At 36.9% G+C, this 20,410-nt stretch overlaps 1 protein-coding gene across 1 annotated transcript in view; it reads right to left on the bottom strand.

The window, feature by feature from the left end:
* Nucleotides 1–1,531: 1,531 nt before the first annotated feature.
* NR1D2 (nuclear receptor subfamily 1 group D member 2) overlaps nucleotides 1,532–20,410 on the bottom strand; it is a 29,300-nt gene continuing 10,421 nt past the window's right edge. The window contains exons 4-8 of the mRNA XM_046002428.1: nucleotides 18,618–18,762; nucleotides 15,402–16,021; nucleotides 13,489–13,674; nucleotides 11,367–11,577; nucleotides 1,532–4,939 (exon numbers count right to left, since the gene is read on the bottom strand). Of these exons, the coding sequence (XP_045858384.1) occupies nucleotides 4,743–4,939; nucleotides 11,367–11,577; nucleotides 13,489–13,674; nucleotides 15,402–16,021; nucleotides 18,618–18,762 (1,359 nt within the window). The 3' untranslated portion in view covers nucleotides 1,532–4,742. The remainder of the gene's footprint in view (nucleotides 4,940–11,366; nucleotides 11,578–13,488; nucleotides 13,675–15,401; nucleotides 16,022–18,617; nucleotides 18,763–20,410) is intronic.

The raw sequence follows: 20,410 nt of genomic DNA, 5'->3' as shown, positions 1-20,410 counted from the left end.
GAAAAATGAAGAAGAGAAAAAACACAGAACTTACCTTAGAGACTTCTCAGAAGATCATTCTCAATTCTGTGGTTACCAGTAGGAAAACAGAGGGGGAAAAAACATTTGAAAACATCATTTTCATTCCAGGTATTTGAGTCTTCTTTAAAACACTGGTCTCACCCTCTTTAGTAATTTTTATTACAATGTAGGGGAAATGCTAATTTCAAGACCATGTTTCCGTTCTTGGGACCATGCCCCCATAGAAAGCATTCTGGAGAGGTTGAGTTCCTCCAAGACTGTCCTTATGATTCTTCCACCAGTTTTGGCATTGTGAAGAGCGACTCTAGCATGGCTACTAGAACACGGGCTATACTTGGTGCTAAACCTTTAGACAGACCAAGAATTAAGAAAAGCAAATGTGACAGATTTTAAGAGGCCCAAATGTGAGAAACTAAAACCAGATCCATGAATTGACTGTGTTCATTCACATGCAGCACTTCCAAAATTCAAAAAGGAATTTAATCTTTGTTTTTCATCAACTACATTTATTCAGAGCTCAATGTTTATTATACTGTGCAAAAAAGGGACAAAATACAAATTTAGAGAGTAATCCACAGAATATGATCAGTATCCTGACCAACAACCAAAGTGGGTTAACATTTTTTTCTCCTGAAAGCACACCTTCCAAGGAGTCCCAAAAAGTTCTCAACACAGAAAAAAGGAGAAGGGGGCGTTACTTGGCAGAGAAAGTTTGAGAAAGACTACACTGAAAACTTCCTTAAAGAATTCACAATACACACTTGCTCATTAGAGAATGGGACTCACATAAAGACATCTCAGTAACCTTGTTAACCCAGCATTTCCAAGTTATTTGATCAAGGAGTCCATTTCTCCCACCCAACATAGATTATCACCCACAGAAAAGTAGTGGTATGGGGTGCCCGGGTGGCTCAGCCGGTAAAGCGGCTGCCTTCCGCTCAGGTCATTATTCCAGGGTCCTAGAATCGAGTCCGGCATCAGGTTCCTTGCTCAGCAGGGAGCCTAGGTTCTCTCTCTGCCTCTGCCTGCTTATGTGCTCTCCCTCTTTCTCTGATAAATTCTTTAAAAAAAAAAAAAAAGTAATGGGTATCACTGATCTAGGAAACAACTGTAGTGAGTGCAGATTGAAGTAATGGCCTCAACTTTGCTGGCATGGCTACAGCCCCTAGAAAAGGGGAAAGGAGGAGGTGGTCTTGCTGAGGCATCTTATGCCATTCATAGCCAAGGCTCAGTCTTGGCTAGATCAAGCACCCCATTCTTCTCTCACCATCCCCTTCTAGGACAGATTACAAGATACAGCGAATCACTATTCAGCTATCATTACAGAAAACAGCAACAACCTTTGCTGGACTCTCTAAACAAACTAAAATCAAAAGAGTCCTGCATATATACGTTCCACCACGCTGAATCAGAGATTTAGGTTAAGATGTACTGCTATGCTCAGGGGAAAGTAGGAAGTTAAATTAGAGTCTTACAAAAACAGCAAGATAAAAAGATACCAAAACCACACTTGGTTAGAAATAATATTTATTATCCCCTCCCCCCGTGTACACATTACTTTTCAGAAACATGAAGATATTATCCATGTCCTCATCAATAACAGTTTGTAGAAAATAAACTTAATTCATATCTTGACAATATATTTTTATCACTTTTTTAAAACAATAGCCATTTTATTTTTCCACATTAGTTCAAGAATAGCTTCAAGTTTTATGTTTTGAATCAAATCAAGACAATCTTTGTTTATAGGCAATTTCCTGACAGATCCCATCCCCCCCAACCCCTAAAAAAAATTCTATATCCTAAGTGATAAACTCTTCTTGTACATTCAGCAAACTTTATATTGGAAAAGAAAAAGAATAATTGAGATAGGTACTTACTCTCGTGCACAGTAATAAACCTAGCTGAGCTTCTACACCTTGCTTTGCAATGATGTTTACATAAAATAAATCATTTCTTATCAAGTTACAATGGTAATTTCTTGAAATGTAGATACAAAAGCTATACACTTAATCCACTGAAATTGCCTTCTAATTTGTTTAAATCTGTAATTAAACCATCGCCCTAAGGAAAAGCTTCAACTCAAGAAAATGCTTCCCCTTTCCCTCAGCTATTTCTGTCTAAAGCTTGAATCCTCTCTCAGATCATGTAAAGAGATACATTAAAAGCACAGGAAAAAAATGTTTTAGCTTGCTGACATAATGCCCTTAAGTTTGCTGACATAATGCCCATATTTTAACTTAAAATGTAAAATCAGAGTTAAAGCATCACTTAATTCATACAGTACATTATCAATTAATCAACAGTGTCCCACTGACCCAGAAGTTTCCCAAACTGGTTGTCTTCTCCACATTTACAAAGTTTATACCCAATGACTCAATCAAAGAATGTGCTTATAATAGGCTGCTGGTTTAATTTTAGTAGTTTTAATATTGGGCTATTTTCAAATATAGAGATGCTACAAGTGGCATATGAACTATTAATTTTGTTTCCCATTACCTACAGGAAGAATTGTTCAAATAAAATTTTACAAGACAAAATGCGACCCTACATCCCTATATATAGATGTATACATGTATATATTGAACCTAACTAAAGTTGTATAAGCAATACTAACATAGTTCTGGTTACACATTCTTAAGACAGTAACTGTTTTAAAGATAACATATTATAAAGAGGCTTAGGCAAAAGGCAAAAATTAAGAACAAACATGATCTTTGAGGTTTTCAGGATTACTTCAAAAAGCCATTTCTATCCCCCATAGAAGAAAACTATGCATTTATCTTAGGAAAAAAAAAATTATAAAAGTTAATGCTATCATGTAAATTCACAAAAACTATACTGTATATCCCATAAAAGTCTTACCTATGTAAGGTAAATCACAATTATGGTTTATAATGTATTAAAGACATCACCATCACCTTTCCTCTTTAATAATGAGAGGATTTAACTTCTTTTTTTGACTTACTTAACAAGTGCCACAGAAATTCAAGTCCCAGTAGCAACAAGTTAAACAAGATTACAAAATAAGGCATTCTGCTCATATATCATTAAAGTAACAGGCTGAGTATAGTAAAGCAGGCTCTTTCCATTCTTACAGTTTTATATAATCCAAAAATTATACAGAAGGCAATCTTTTCCCAAAAAATTCCAATTAATTGCCATTTTTCCAGGGAAACAGGAAAACATACATAAAATCCTCAACTTTGGTTTTTTCTCCCACTGCCATAAATAGAGGCTGATTTTCTCTATTTAATAAAGCCCAATATTAGATATGTGGAGGAAATGTCTCTGTACCACTTCTAAGCCTGTAGGTCACACACACTAAATGCATTTTTCAAATTATAGAGTAAATCTAATTTGACAAAATCCCTGTAGTGTTATCTAGGAAAAAAAAAAAGTGGACTCAAAACACACTTGCACACAAACGCATACACACACATGCACACATATGCATGTGGGGCCAACACATTAAACAGTTTTCTGAAAACATTGATTGGTTCTCCAAAAAGAATCAAAATATTTATCATTAAACTGCAGCATGTGTATAAGGGGCAGCAATGTAACCTTTTTCAGTACAAGGTAAGAAATCTCAATGAACTTTTAAAACTAGTACCTTGAACCAAAGATTTAACCGAAGATGAACTCAAAATACATATTTTTTGAAATTTGGACTCAACAGCCTGTTGTACTTTTACATTAAGTGCTGCGTAAATAAAAATAGAGCCTAAGTTCAATAACATACTGTCTAAACATTTAAAGCAATGGTTATATCAATAGGTAAAATGCACCTAATTTGAGTCTTTGACACCACTTGTTTTAAGTTTATTGTATGATAAAAGTTCTTCACAGTTTAAAATATTGTGAAGAAATGTGTTTATGTATAACTATATTCACACAGATATTATGTACACATACTATGTATTTGATGTACCCATAAACTTTGAATATATGTGTGCCAGGAGGATACCCCACACATATGCAGGAACCCTGAATAATAGGTTGGAGTGGACTGTGAAATGATTTCTCAGAAATACTTAGAAATAAGGAAAGAATATTATTATGAATAATTATAATAACAAAAAATTTATCTTATTTACATAGTGCCTATCTCCCAAGAGGTAAATATGCTTTATAGACATTTTTTAGTATCAGTGAGGTGGGGCATTAAGAACACTATCAATTTCATTTTCCACAACCAACTAACCTGCCCAGGATCGTACAGTTTAATAAGCGGCAAAGCAAAATACAGACATCAAGATCTCCTAACTTGCAACGTCTCCAATTACCAGATCAAATGGTCTTGTGGTGAAATCAAGTCTTCATCATACAACAGCACAGAATACCACGAAGGATTAATTTTTAAGTCTTCATGTACTTGTGATTGTGCGTTATATTTATACCACAGGGAGATCAAAATGATTTTTGGTTTTGGCAGATGAAAAAGTCTAACATTCAGTGTGACTATAATTCAGTGTAACTTCTCCAGTTTAAGTGCGACACAGCTGATTGGTCTATAGGGGAAATGCGGTCAATGTCTAACCATGGCTGAAAAAACCTCAATCCAAACAGCTACTGCATAATTACAGAGATAGCCTACAATCTTGTATTGTCTTAAAGGTCTTTTCTATCTCCACATATGGTATACACATATAAATAAGCATTTTAGCACAAAATGTACAGTTAGCATGAATCAGTTCGTGTTTAAATAAACAAAGGCCTTAGGGGTGAACTTTAAAGGCCAAGAGCTCCTCAGAGTGCATGTTGTTTAAAGATCGAAGATCTGGCAACTTTAGAAGAAGTTTTGTAAAAATAGAGGCCTCGTTTGGATGGTTTTTCATTATTAAGGTCCTTAGTGCACGGATGAGAGTTTCCTGCAAAGCCTCCACAGAGTTGACGTTTTCTATTCCAGATCGATCTAACAGAGAGTAAGGAATAGACAGATATGAATAAGAGGACGTTATAAACATTAAATATAAACACCAATTAAGAGAAAACATTAAATATAAATAAAATTCTTGCTCATCAATCTCATTAATGAGTCTACAACAAGGTTTTATACATTGGAATAAAGGCAAAAGATAGTAGTCAACATTTAAATCCCAATGGCAAATTTCTGTACCTATTTATTATATTATAAAGAGATACATTACACAGTATACTTGATAAATCAAAACCTGGTATTTAGTATTTTGTTCACAAAACTAGAGGTTCTAATTTTTAAAATTAGATGGCATCTACTCATTTCAACTCCTCCTGTCAAAATAAAATAGTGTAGTTTACAAATATTTTTTTTCTTCATATGGAACATATCCACATTTGTATGTTACCATGTATGGCAGGCAACCTCTAAAATGGCCCCCTCATCCTGCTATCCCAACCCTTGTGTATCCCTTTCCCCTTCAGTATGCTAGACTTACTGACTCACCACTGATGAATAAAATACTACAAAAAAAAAAAAAAAAAAAGGCTTCCATCTTCAGCATACTCTTACTCACCTCCTCTGAGTAAAGCCAGATGCCAAGTGCCATCTTGTGAGCTGCCTATGAGGTAGCCCTTACGCTAAGAACTGATGGTGGTACTCTGACCAGCATCCAGCAAAGAACTGAGGCACTCAGCCCAACATCTTGCAAGGAAAGGACTCCTGCCACAACCATATGAATAATCCTAGAAACAGATCCTTCCCTAGTTGAGCCTTCAGTCGACCACAGCCCTACTCACAGTTTGACTACAATCTCCCAAGAAACCTCAAGCCAGAGGCACCCATCTAGGCCATATCCATATTCCTAATCCTCAGAAACTGTGAGATAATAAATGTACATCTTTTCAAGCCACTAAGTTTTAAGGTAATTTGTTGTGCAGTAAACAGGTAACTAATATACTGTGTACTTTATTACCTAGTTATATTAACCTGCATTCACTTCCATTTAGCATACTATGTTTATTAAGCTCATCATACAAAATGTTAACAAACTAGTGATTTAGTATAATCCAACAATAAAGCAAAGTATCTTAAAATTAGCAAAATCTATACTGTTAACCCATGGACTTTTTTTTTTTTTTAATCATCATCAAGGACTATTTCTTCCCTTTACAATAGGAGGCAGTAGAGTCTAAGAAATACTCAATGGCGCCCAGTGTAGGGAGTTTTAATTAATAAGAAAGATACTGCCAAGGAAGCAAAAATCTCTGGCCATTCACACCCTTTTTAGTTATTGTTCACAAGGATATTTAAGCTCTGCATTGTAGCTGGTAGCTGAAAAGGCCACTTGCAACGCAAAGACTAAAATTTCATAGTCAAGGGGGAAGTCTGATTAACTCTAAATGCAGAAAAAAATGAAGTGTGGATTATTACTGAACTATGTGCTAATTATTATGGAAAAAGAAACAATTTGCATGCTGACTACTGGTTTGGGGGAGTCATATGTTTTCAGACAAAACTGTTACATGGAGAAAAGACCTCTTTCTTTTTTTTTTTAAGATTTTATTTATTTATTTGACAGACAGAGATCACAAGTAGGCAGAGAGGCAGGCAGAGAGAGAGGGAGAAGCAGGCTCCCTGCTGAGCAGAGAGCCCGATGTGGGGCTGGATCCCAGGACCCTGGGATCATGACCTGAGCCAAAGGCAGAGGCTTTAACCTACTGAGCCACCCAGGCGCCCGAGAAAAGACCTCGTAACATACAACTTTGATCATACAATCATAATGGCCATATAAAACTATGTAAAGCCTTAAATGATGCTTCCAAGTGTCTCTCCTGCCTTTGATATTCAAGTAATTTTTTTCTTCAATATCCTTGCAACTTATTAATTCCCTCACCAAGTACTTACTGAATGTATATGCCTACTGTGATAGGTGCTACGGAATTAGCAGTCAACATAACAAACCAAAATTCCTTCCCTGAGAGACCTCTTAGAGCAGAAAAAAATACCTAGTTTGCATCACATCATCAGTAATTTACAATACCAACAACTGTGAAAAGAATGACTATGAGCCCTACAAACAAAATAATCTAGATAGGCAGAGAAGGATACTTGAGTTAGAACTAATATTATGAGTCTTTCAGGGAATACTCTGTTGGAAAGATCTATGCTTCCTCCTTACAACTCAAAACTTCGGGAAAATGGATTTCTACACCTAAAAATGTGAACTGCATTAAATCTTTCTAAAATTGCATTTCTAAAACCATGATTTCATGATTTCAAGGCCAAATAACCTACCTACAAATCTAGCTGGATCATAAACAATAATCCTCTAGAAATTAAAACAATACAATGCACAGATTGAAATAAAAATTGATTTTCTAAATGATGTACTAAATGCTACACTACCTACCTCATAGTTTACAGCAGAGTTTAATTCACGATATACCTGTCCTCTACTTCCTTAAACTCAGAGAGGTTCTTCACTGCTTAACACCAAATCTCACCAAAATCATCTGTGTATATTCACTTTCTACAAGATGAAAGTCAAATTCCTTCCACAAAAACCTCTATGAGGACAACTAAAATCCACACTCAGATTGTTCTCACACCTATATGCCCATCCCTCATCTTCAACTGCAAGTGACTGCTGCCATTTCACACAATCTCAAGAAGAATTTACCTTCCAGGTATAATTTCCTTTTTCTCCATGGCATCAAGAGTCACCACAGGCAAATATCATGTTTTAGATTTCTCTCTCTCTTAGCAGCTAGAATTACTCTGTTAACAAGCAATATAACAGAAAGGCTTTGAAGCTAGGCCAACAGTAGTCCAAATGCACGCTCAGCAAATTTTTTAAAATGCGCGACCTTGGACAATTTAACTCTTCTGTTCCTCAAATTTCTTGCCTATATTTGAAAATAACATATCCTAGCTCACATCAGAGGTCTGCTACAGCAGATAAAATTATATAATGAGATCTAGAAACTAGCACTTTATCTGACAACAACCAAAACAAAACCCAGATGGCAACTGTAGATTCCAAGAAAAACAAAAAGCTATTTTAAATATAAAGCATATGTAATGGCTACTCAATTCTAAGCAATTAATAGAGAATATAAATAATCCATTTGTTATTTGATACTTGGAACATTCCCCCCTTGGGAGGCACAGGTTTAGGGCAAGATTTATATTGCCTTGGGACACCCTGATGGCTCAGTCAGTTAGGTGTTTGACTTCAGCTTAGGCCAGAAACTCAAGAGTCCTAGGATGGTGGGTACTGTTGCTTTGTAAGGCTCTCAGCAGGAAGTCTGCTTGTCCCTCTCACTCTCCCTCTGCCACTCCCCATGCTCATGCTGTCTCTCTCTCAAATAAATAAAATCTTAAAATTTGTATTGCCTCATGTACCAGTTCAACCCCGCTGTGTGAACACTGTGGGTACTATTTACATAATCCTAATACTATAAATGTAGATTTTTTTTACTTTTCAATATTGTGTCATCTGATAAAGCATGGAAACTAATCACACCTGTAGAACAGAATATAAATATTTTCATTCTTGATAATGTAAAAAAAAAAAAGGTATAGCAAAAGCCAGGATATGGAAGGACAACGATACTGTCTCCCTAAGGAGAAGATTCTCTCTCAACTATCTGAGAGATTATGTAAAAGTGAATGGTCAAAGAATGTGAGCATATTATAATTTTATATAAAACAAAGTAACTGTAAAAATAAAATTTATAAGGAGAAGACACTTTTGTCAGTTGTATCTACTCAATTTAAAAAAAGCTATAAGCACAATATTTAGAATTGAGTCGGCAACTCCCAGAACAATTAAGAAGAAAGATAGATAGAATTCTAGTTCTCTGAAGAGTAGGCTGGGAGAAGGAAGGAGAGACTTATCTTCTGTAGTTTCTGAATTTTATTTTCTTCTATAGATACTGCTTTAAAAATAACAACAGTCTTTTTTTTGCGGTAAAGATTTAAGTTAGACATCAACGCTATCATATGTCTAAATGAAAGCAAATTATTTTAAAATACATGAAATTGTGCCTGTGTATGTGTTGCTTGTGTACCTTCATTTAGATAGAACAAAAATAAGAATGCATTACATTCTTCTGTTATCAGTCTTTTCCACTCGGTATGTCACATATTTTCTTATGTACCATAATAAGCAGGCAAATGGTACATGGATGGACAGGTGAACAGACAGAGAAACCCCTAATGTTGACAGTGATCTTTTTTGGTAGCAATATCATCATCTTTATGTTCATCTTAGTATTTCCTACTTTTGCAAAGAACCCATATTATTGTTATGACCAGTAAACAAAACAAGGCTTTTTCAAAAGGAGATTAAAACAAAATAAAAATTATGTTCACTTGGTAGAAAATGTAAGTAAATGGCATATTTCCTGGTAGAGAGCTCCCTTTTATCCCCTGCCACTGCTTCTTCCTTTCCACTATCTCTGAGACAGTCCCTCCAGCTCCACCTCCTCTACTACACCTATCTCAGGAGAGTTCACTCCACTCCCTCCTACCTGAAGTTATTTCAACAGCCTCTCAGCCTGACCCTCCAGCTCCAATGACTCACTTGTCTAATCTACCCAAGATAAACATGCAGAACTAATGCCAGACCATGACTCTGTCCATGCTTCATCATTCTCCTACACTGACTTTCCACTGCCCCATTATTTCAGTTAAAACTTCTCTGCTTAGTTCTCCTCGTGGTCATTCCATAATCCAGTGTCCCTTTAACTCCCAAGCCTTCCATCCCTTTCCCCCTTGATGTACACTTCGGGCTTTGGCCACCTGCCCCTGCCTTACCTCATGTTCTCCAAAGCTGCTTCATCACGGTTTTGATAGGAAAATCTACTAACCCATCCTTCATATTCCAACTGTACTTCCATCTTCCCCACAAAGCTTTCTCAGGTAACTTCATCTTCCTTCCTAGAACCCCTACTTCCTCAGTCAGAACCACCCAGCTTAATACCATAAAGCTTTCTGTGTTAGTTCTCTCTCTCCAAATAAAACATAGATGCTTGGAGAGTAAGCTTGTGTCTTAATGCTTGTTCTGTCTCCCCTGTACACATATTGATCATATAAAGAAATCACAAAGTATGGACTACCTTTAGATTCACAATACATTTATTAATCTGATGTCAACTCAAACCATTAATAATTACTTATCAAGAGACTGCAAAATGGTAGGTGAAGCGCAAGAAGCATTAACTACAAGGTTACTCGTAAGAAAACAAGTCAATCTCTTATTAACCTGTCATACTATTACTGTCATACTATTCCATATCGTAAGTCCATTTTTAGCCACCTAGGTAGAGCTGATCAGAATAGGTAGCTAAATTATGCTTCCAAATGACATAACTATTTACACTCTTATTTACATATGGAGCTATTTACATAATTCTTATTTACACCACTAATGTACAGACCCTTTAAGATATACAAAGAACCTAATCTCATTAGGAGTTACTGATTAACAGTTTACCACACATGCAGGGGCTATAACTTATACTTTATAACCCCCACAGCACCTGGTACAATGGCTTTTACATAGTAGGAAGCAAATATGAAACTTGAAGTGAGTCATATCAAAATACTGTACAATTCTCAATGTTTTAAAATAAAGTCAGTGATACCTAAAAATGGCTGGTACTTACTTATATATCCCCAGGAAAGTCACTGTGTGTCAATTTCCCATTTGCTATTATCTTAATAGCTATTATCTAAATTGAAATACTTTGGTCAGAAATAATATAATATAAATGCAAGGAGGCAGGGAAACTGGAAAACATCATCAGTGACTCATATAAATAAACATTAAATGTTAGGACTCAAAAATCTCGGTCACTCATTCAAACAGAAACTAAGTACCTATTCTGTGCCAGACCCCAGGTTGGCTCACATGGTATAATCCTTTCCTTCCATAAGGACACTGAGACCCAAAAGAACAGAATTATTTATGCAAATCACACAGAAAATTCAGTGGCAAAGCTAGGTAAAAGACTACTCGTAATTCACCAAGTTTTGGAACAGACCACACTAATGTACCTTGATAATTTTAACATTTTCAAGTAATACACATTTTAATTAAAACTTAAATTCGTATCAGAACCACCTATGTTCCCAAAGTTAAATCCACAAAAGCAACAATTTAGAGTTGTAAAAATTACAGGCAAAAGTTAAAGACTAAGACTTATTGAGGCCTATATCTAAAGATCATTTTATTATCATACAGCACTTTTGAATTTCTGCTGTCTAACTTCGCAAAAACAACAGATTCATACAGTTTAGCATCTGCCTCAGGCTCTCTTGCCTTATAGATAGCTTGCTGGAACATAGTTCCACCTTCTCTCCACTTGGTTAATTATATTCTGGATGTAGCACAATTTTGCACCAGCCTGCTTACCTGCAGATACCAGGACAACAGCCGTAAACAAACTCATCTCTTCATCACTAAGTTGGAGGGCATTTAGCTTCTCACTAAATTCAAACATAGAGTTTAGCAGATCCCCTGCTCCCATTGAGTGTAAATCATCAACACTGTATTTCTTCCCACTTAAAAAGGTGACCGTACGCTCCTTTGCATCAAACAATGACGCAAACCGTACCATTAAAACCTGGAAAAAGAAAAATGTATTTGAAGGAGTTCAGTACTAATAGTAAGAAAAAATTCGTATTCAAGCCAGTTAAGAAACATCCTACATATAAAAGAAAGTTGTAAAAGAAAAACTGAGTTTATTTTTACCCAGAACCATTTCCTTAAGGCAAATTCTCTACCAAAGCAATAAATATCTGTGGAGTGAACATCAAAAAAATTCCAGCCACTAGTGGCAAAAATACCTGAGTCCCATGATATTCTGAAACTCTATTAATAAAGATTCTGAAATGCAAATATAAAATTAAAGCAGGCAATAATGCCAAGAAATATGAAACTGGGCCTTGGCCAAAGGCATGAAAGAAACTCTTTAAGCTACCAAGTGTATCACACGGTCTCTAAATCTTAAGTAAAAAGAGCAGTATTTCAATGCAACAACACTTAGAGACATCAGAACACCAAATATAGCCAAGACAAACACACGGATAAACTCTCATTAGACTATTTTAAGAAACCATAACCCAAAGAGACAATACCCAAAGAAAAATATTATAGCAGAAGTGTTCCAGACACCAAGTTGTAATTCAAATCCAAACCAAATCAGCAAACGCTTATCTATGGCATTCCCTCCCCTATAGTAAATGGTAACACCTACGTCACGTATTTCTTTCATAACCAGAGGAATATTGAACAAATAGCTCCCCTTTGCAATTTTTCCAAAGGCTTGTTTTACTCAAGACAATCCAAAAGAGGGTATTCTATGGCACTAACTGGAACACAGCAATCCCAAGTCATATCACAAGGTGGAAAGAACATAAGTCCTGGAGTCTGGAATTTGTGTTATGGGGCCTCAAAAAATGAATGAACTGAACTTGATCACTGACACCCCTCTAAGATTCAGAGTTTAAATCTTAACCCTAATGTTTTCCTTTACATTGAAAATCCTAACCTAACAGTTTTACTTCTAAATTATACCACAGCTACTTTATTTATGAACATGGCTCCTTTTCCATTCTGGGCCAGGTGCTCCTAAAAACAGAGCATAAGGCCAAAGTTTACACGGAATGTGCACTACCATATGTGAAAACAGGTTTGAAGAAAAAGGAAATGAGATGACAGGGATGACAGCAATTATCAGCAAATACCAGAGGATCCATTACTGAGCAGGCCGCCGCTCAGTATCATTAACAACTGAGAGCTCTGTCTGTGGGACCAGCAGGGGAAAATGAAAATATATTCCCCAGATCCCATCCCCCATGGATCAAAGAGGTGGCCCCCCAGACACCAACGTTCCACCCACCACCCTGCATTTCAGAATAATATTTCAGTGAGTTCTGACCAAGTCCTGAGGCTCCTCACACTTCAGCAGCACCTAGAAGCCATAGGTGGGAGGCACCTAACACAGCACAGAGAGACGCCCCTGTGTCCTACTCAAGTTGGCAACAGCAGCTGTCCCTTAAGTCCAGGCAGAATACATCACAGCAAGGGAAGCCAGAGAAGAAAATGTAGCAAGGATTCTGGATGAGATGAGGCCAAGAGAGTCCACGGTAACACAGAAGACACATCTCATATAACCCTGAAACATTCTACAATCTCCTAAAAGAGAAAAGCCACATTCTATTTACCCTTTGTACTCTGTACTAGAACACGAGGCTAGGATTTCAGTGGGTGTCTAACACTCTACAGACCCTGTCTGGAAGTAATACTACAACCTGGAGGAAATCTGTAGCTGAGGATACAGAGCAGTTGTATTTCAAGCCCTAAGAAATTCTGGATTTGTCAAATCTCTTCCCAAGATTCTGATATTGTTATTCTTTTGCTGGTAATTTTAGCCTCTGGACTATAAATACTTATTTAGAAAAGAATGAAAATGTACATGAAAATAAAATACTACACATACCGTGCATTGATACTCCAGATAAATAAAACCTACCTCGAAAGTCCCAGCCTTCAAAAGGTTGACCTGGTCATGCTGAGAGAGATCTCTGAATCCAGGAATACGCTTTGCAAATTCCACCACTTCTTTCACTGCTGGGGTGAAGCTCATTGAAAATTCTTCCCAGATTTCATGCCCAGATTTATGAGGATCCACATATGGAGACTTACTCATTGGACAAACCTAGCATGCACAAAACAGAAAAACTATTAAATTATGAGAGATGATAAAGAAACTTCGAAAGTGGCATCTCAAATCATTGGAAATCCCAGTGTGAAAATAACTCTCAGACACAGGTAAAATCTACTAATAATAACACTTTCTCTTCTTCTACTTGCCTCATGTTAGAAAGCCTCATGGCAACCTACTCTGAACAGCAATTAGTGCATCACAAAAGAGGAAGCCTAAGCTATTTCAAAAACCTGGGTTTAAGAGTTTATTTTTTAGTACTGCTGCCACCTTATGCTGGTTTTATGATTTTCAAACAAATTCAGACATACTTTATTATCAGTCCTATTCATTAGTCATGGCAGATATTAGAATTACTATTTCTTAGATAAAGAAATGAGATTCTAAGAAGTTTAGTTAATTTCTCTAAATACAGCTAGAAGTCACAGGCCTAGAACCCAATATTTAGTTAATATTTCAAAACTCACTTTTTTCCAAATGGCTCAATTACAGTATTATAATTTCAAAGAAGGAAAGATAGTGAGATACCTCACTTTTCTAAAAAGGTCATTAACCATTTATTTCATAAACAGTGGTGTGACCACTGGCTTCCACTTGCTCAATCAATAAGAATAATGATGGGAGATACAAGGGGCACCTTCTGTATAAGGATTGGTGAGGAAAAACTAGGAAGCCAAACAAGGTATAAGAACACTAGAAAGATTATGAACGTTCACTGTATACTCTGTTAGTAAAATCAGCCTTTAAATTTTCACAAAATCCACAGGAGATCCAAGAATGGGATGATTCTATAACCATGGAAAATATCACAAAATTAGAACCTAAATGCTTGTAAATTTTTCCCTCCTTAAGGTAGCCATTAAGTCTAATATGATATAAGACCACCTTTCAGACCCATGGAATCAAATACTTGCAAGTGAAAAGAAAAATCTAACAAAAGAATTGGAGTAGTCTCAGCTATTTTGAAAATGAAAAAAAGAAGACTTTAATTACCTGGCTGTAGAAAATACCAAGCACTATCAAAGGACCTCATGGTTTATACTGGAAATGGTGTGGTACTGCTGTTTTTGATGAAAATTTGGCTGAATATAAACACTGTACTTTGTATACTTTTTTTTGTAGACTGTTGTATTTGATTAAAAAAAAAAAACTTAAATAATGTGAATAACATTAACTCATCTCATAAGATGAAGTCTGAGAAAATCCTTAGAAACTAGCGTATTAAATTATTTCTAAAATTCTCAAACAGTAAAACACCTAACCATGTTCTATATTCAAAGACCTTTTTGTATTATAATGGTTAAAGAACCTACTCCATAGAAATTAAAGGATTACTAACCATGGCAAGCTAAATGATCAGCCCTTTGAGAAAATCCCAAAGCTAGTAAGATAGTGATTAATCAGAATGCTTAAATTTTGAAAGGGATTTCTAAGAATTAAAGGATCAATTCTACATGATCCATATTTTATTTAAAATCTTAATCCCAATTATAGTATCAATCAAATCGCATGCTTGTACCTAGTTGTGTGTGAAATTAGGTCAATCAACAAATGATGTTATAAGTATTTGACCTAAAATATCACACAATACTGATTCTGTAAGTCTCAAGTTTTCTGATACCACCCCTGCCCCTGAAGTTTGTATACTCCCCATAAATAAAATAAAACCTTCAAAAGCTTTCCTTGATGCAAGTTGAGTAAAAACATTGATTTCACTATACCAGATGCATTCTCCCTCCAGTGTTGCACAGGTAACTATTCTTGTTCTCATTCTGAGAAAATCCATCTATCGAAACTCTATCACATACTCGTTGAGTATAAGCATTGGAGAAGTTCATACAATGTCCATTTGCAATACAAATGGCATGCCCATTTGGATAATGCATTATGTTCCTCCCTTTGTACTGTCCATTGAGGTGCTGCTGGCTCTCACTACATGGAAAATGGTTGCTAAGCCCACTGCCACAATGGTCATGATTTAAATTATATTGCTCCATGCCCTTGGGAATCCGTTCTCTCTGAGGCTGCATGGTCTCTGCTGAGTTTTCTCGCTGCTCCTGATTATACATAAAGGTATCCTTGTGCGCCCTGGTCACCATGCCAATCACTTCATCCTTTGCAAAATCAGTAGAGGGAGAAGAGCTTTTGATGTTTTCTTGTTCCAGCTGGGGCTTAGGTCGCAGCTGTTCCTGGGCTGGTAAGGTTGTCTGTTCATGATGTTCCAAAGTGTCATTCTGCAAATGACCACTGAACTGGCTGTTCATCATAGTCTTCATTGCGCTCTGCATTTCAATTAGCATCCTCTGTTTTTCACGCTTAGGAATACGACCAAACCGAACAGCTATTAAAGAAAAAAATATTTAACATCTATATTCTAAATAAGACCTGTTCATACAAATGAATAGCATCAAATTATCTCTGTTAGCTATGGACTCTAGTGATACAAATAAAAAATATCTGCAAGTTTCTGCCCAAATTTTTCTAAATTTGCTGGTTATATTTTTAATGTTACCAGAGGAAGTGGAAAGGAGAAAAAATTTTCATTTTTCTTCCAAAAAAGAACTAAGAGAAGATTTATGTCTTGGGTTTTTAGGAGCAAAACTTTAAAAATTTGAAATTAACTAATAAAAAACGCAGTTTGAAGCAGATCAGCATTACTACGCAGCACCTATTAACAAGGCTGAAGGCTGTGTTCTTAAGAAGGCAAATGGGATTCAGCCACCCCCAGCCATTAATTAAGGGAACCTAGTAGGTACAAGTAGTCCCTGAACATCTAACCTTTGTCAATTCATTTTTGTAACCCTATTCTCAAGACCCAACTATTAAATGATCTGCTCTTGGGGTGCCTGAGTGGCTCAGTCATTAAGCATCTGCCTTCAGCTCAGGTCGCGATCCCAGAGTCCTGGGATCGAGCCCCACATCAGGCTCCCTTGCTCAGCTGGAGGCCTGCTTCTCCTTCTCCCACTCCCCCTACTTGTGTTCCCTCTCTAGCTCTCTCTCCCCCCCAAATAAATAAATAAATAATCTTTTTTAAAAAAAGGATTTGCGCTTTCCTTTTCCAGCTTTTTTATTTTTTTTTTTTTTTTTTTTTAAGATTTTATTTATTTATTTGACAGAGAGAGATCACAAGTAGGCAGAGAGGCAGGCAGAGAGAGTGAGAGGGAAGCAGGCTCCCCGCCGAGCAGAGAGCCCGATGTGGGACTCGATCCCAGGACCCCGAGATCACGACCCGAGCCGAAGGCAGCGGCCCAAACCACTGAACCACCCAGGCGCCCCTTTTTTAAAAATTTTTTTAATTTAAAAAAAAAACACAGCCAATAGAAATGCAGTTTTTGGAAAATTTGCTGGATTTTAATTAAAATCAATGAAACAAAAATTAAATCATTCATCTTCCATTATTTTAGAATGTCTCCAACATTCCTATCTGTCTCCAACATTCCTATCCCTGAGGGACAGAAAAGAAAAGCTTTCTAATCTAATATTCATACAGAGATAATAAATATCCAATATACCCACCCAGCAAGAACTCCTTACTAATCTAATTGTAGCCTGTGACATTATTGCTATCATGGACAATTTTATCATATTTCACTCTACCTCTACTCCGTCCTTCACAAATGATTGCCATTTCTGTTCTTTTGGGGAAATTACAATATCCACCAACTCTGGATCAGTATTTCCAGTAATATAAAAAAAAATGTTCAGGCAAATGAAATCCAAAACATTACTCAAGAAGCTCTATTACAAATGGTATTGGTGTAATATGTTTAGAGTAACTTAAGGGACTGCTTAAGTGATGCTTCCCTAGATAAATATCAGGTTCTTTCTTAGCAATTCTTAATTAATCCTACTAAACTAATCCCTCTGAAAACCTCATACTCTTCTGTAATGTTACTTAGAACTGAATGAGACTATCCAGAAGTGATTTTCGTAAGCATAACAGAAGAGTCAAACGTTCCAGTAATGTCATCCACAGAAAATACTAATAGTCCCACAAATTAACTTTTATTTTTTATGGGAATGGATCATGCCAGAATTTAGCAATCACCTCCACCCCAGACCCTACTGTTCCTTTCAATTTTGTATCTCCTTTCAATGTATTCAGAACCTATGCCCTAAAAGCACATTACTATCTCAGTACTAACAAAGTCACAGAGGTAATTCACATAGGAGAAATGGAGTCCTCAGAAATGCTAAGAAATCAAGGAGAAAGACCCAAGGATTCCTATATTCAAAAAAAAAAAAAAAAAAAAGAGGGGCGCCTGGGTGGTTCAGTTAAGCCTCCAACTCTTGTTTTTTTTAAAGATTTTATCCACCTATTTGACAGAGAGAGAGATCACAAGTAGGCAGAGAGTCAGGCAGAGAGAGAGGGGGAAGCAGGCTCTCTGCTCAGCAGGGATGCTGAGGCAGATGTGGGGCTCGATCCCAGGACCCCGAGACCACGACCTAAGCCGAAGGCAATGGCCCAATCCACCGAGCCACCCAGGCGCCCCTAAGCCTCCAACTCTTGATTTCAGCTCAGGTCGTAATCTGGGGGTCGGGATCAAGCTCTGTGTTGGACTCCACGCTGGGCACGAAGCCTGCTTGAGATTCTCTTTTTCTCTCTCTCAAAAAAAAAAAAGAGAGAGAGAGAGAAAGAAAGAAAATGAATTCTTTTTTTAGGAAATACAGTATTCAAACTGTATACTAAAAAAAGAGGGGGGGTTTACAAGAAGTCCCAAAGAGAGCCAAAAGCTGTTTTTCCAGGGTGATAACACTAAAATTTAACTTTAAAGAATTTAGCATCTTACAAGGCATCAAAATGTGTTTTCTAAAATACACTTCACTCTAAGCACAAGAAGGCCACTGGTAACTGGCCTATAGGTCTGGTTTATGCTGTGGAATAAAAGCCTAGTTCGTATGTTTTAAGAAGAGTACTCGTTAAAGTGGGAACATACCATCTCTCGACATTCCAACAGACAGACACTTTTTGAAGCGACACTGCTGACATCTGTTTCTATTCATTCTCATTATAGAACAGTTTTCATTCTTCAGGCACTTCTTGTACTGAATGTTTTGCTGAATGCTTCTCCGAAAGAAACCCTAAGAACAAAGGAAGATGTACTCAGCCATTTAAAAACATCCAGATGAAATCCTTGTAAGCACTCCCCCCACAACTATCGAGTATTTTACCAGCTACTTAGGAAATAATTCTGGCTTAGAACACAAGGATACATAACACTGACACACAGAATTTAACTGGATTCTAACTGTTATTAGTAAGCACCTATGCCTACTAGCCAACCAAAACTCTCCTTCCCCTTCTTCCCTTTGGAGAATCTTGGAGTTTGCCAAGCACCCCTTCACCACACTTTACCCTGTTGCTGGCCTCTGCCTGAAGCCACACTTTCCAGTCCAAACTTTAATCATACACAAATCCTAAAACTCTTGAAATATGAATGAATGATTTTTAAAGAGTTGACAGAGAAATGTGTTCCATAGCTGTAATCCCCTCACTAGAACCCAGGACTCCATCAGAAGAGTTTGGTCTTTCCTGGATCATTACCTGCTAATACCAGCAAGGTCTACTTGCATGTGCCAGATGTTCCTGGCTACTTGTGAGCAACAGGTACATGTGACACCACACACCCACAGAGCTGCTAATGATCCAAGGAAAGACAGTTCCCAGCTAGATGGCTACAAATAACTGCCCTTACTATACTAACGATTTAAGGATATGTTCTGGGGACACCTGGGTGGCTCAGTGGGTTAAGCCTCTGCCTTCGGCTCAGGTCACGACCTCAGGGTCCTGGGATCGAGCCCCACATGGGGCTCTCTGCTCAGCAGGGAGCCTGAGCTTCCCCATCTCTCTCTGCCTGCCTCTCTGCCTATTTGTGGTGTCTCTCTCTCTCTCTGTCAAAAAAAGTATGTTCTGTGATGGGTCTTCAAAGAGCTCCAGCTCCACGGTCTCAGGAAGAACAGAGAAATCAAGAACACAGCTACCAAAATTTTAAGTTGCAGTTTCCTTTAATATCATAACTAACCACACATTTCATGCATCTATATAATTTTGAAATACAACATTTTAAAATTTTATTATTGCAATGTTATATGTGGACACTAAAATATCTGAACCCAACACATCTCTAAGAAGCTATAGAACAATCAGGTGTATTTATCAAGGACACACAATTAGGATCCTTTGCTTGTGCTTTTGTTTCTTCAGGAATACAGTGAAAATGATGCCTGCTCTACAATTTCTACAATTACTTCACATTTTTATTAAAAAAAAAAAAAGAAAGAAAACAAAGAGTAAACAGTATATAGAGAATTTTTTAAACAGTGGAAAAGTACTAGTTCTATATTAAATACTGACTAGTCTTGTGAAGTGACCCAGCCATTAAGAGCTACAAAACTCACAATTTATTCAGGGCTACCCTAGAAAATATTTCTTCTTCCATCATGTATATTCTTCATCTTGCTCACCCATCTTATCTTGCCAAACTGGATTCCTACAACTGGCTTTCAGTCAGAAAACAGCAAGAGCAAATGTCTTGACGATATTAATTTCTGATGCTCAGGAGAAATGTGTGTGTCAGATTTTTTAAAAAGAGAGAGAGATTCCCTGGATGTAAGGAAGAGGTATAGACTATCTCACTTGGAATTAGCCGACCCCCACCCAAGAAACAGTCAACGAACCTTAAAAATAAAATGAGGTTTCTCAAGTGTTCAATTTATATTCAAGATTATT

Source organism: Meles meles, chromosome 4, assembly GCF_922984935.1.
Source record: "Meles meles chromosome 4, mMelMel3.1 paternal haplotype, whole genome shotgun sequence".
Classification (NCBI taxonomy): Eukaryota; Metazoa; Chordata; class Mammalia; order Carnivora; family Mustelidae; genus Meles; species Meles meles.
Note: the sequence above shows the minus strand (reverse complement) of the source record. Positions and strands in the feature narration are given on the sequence as shown.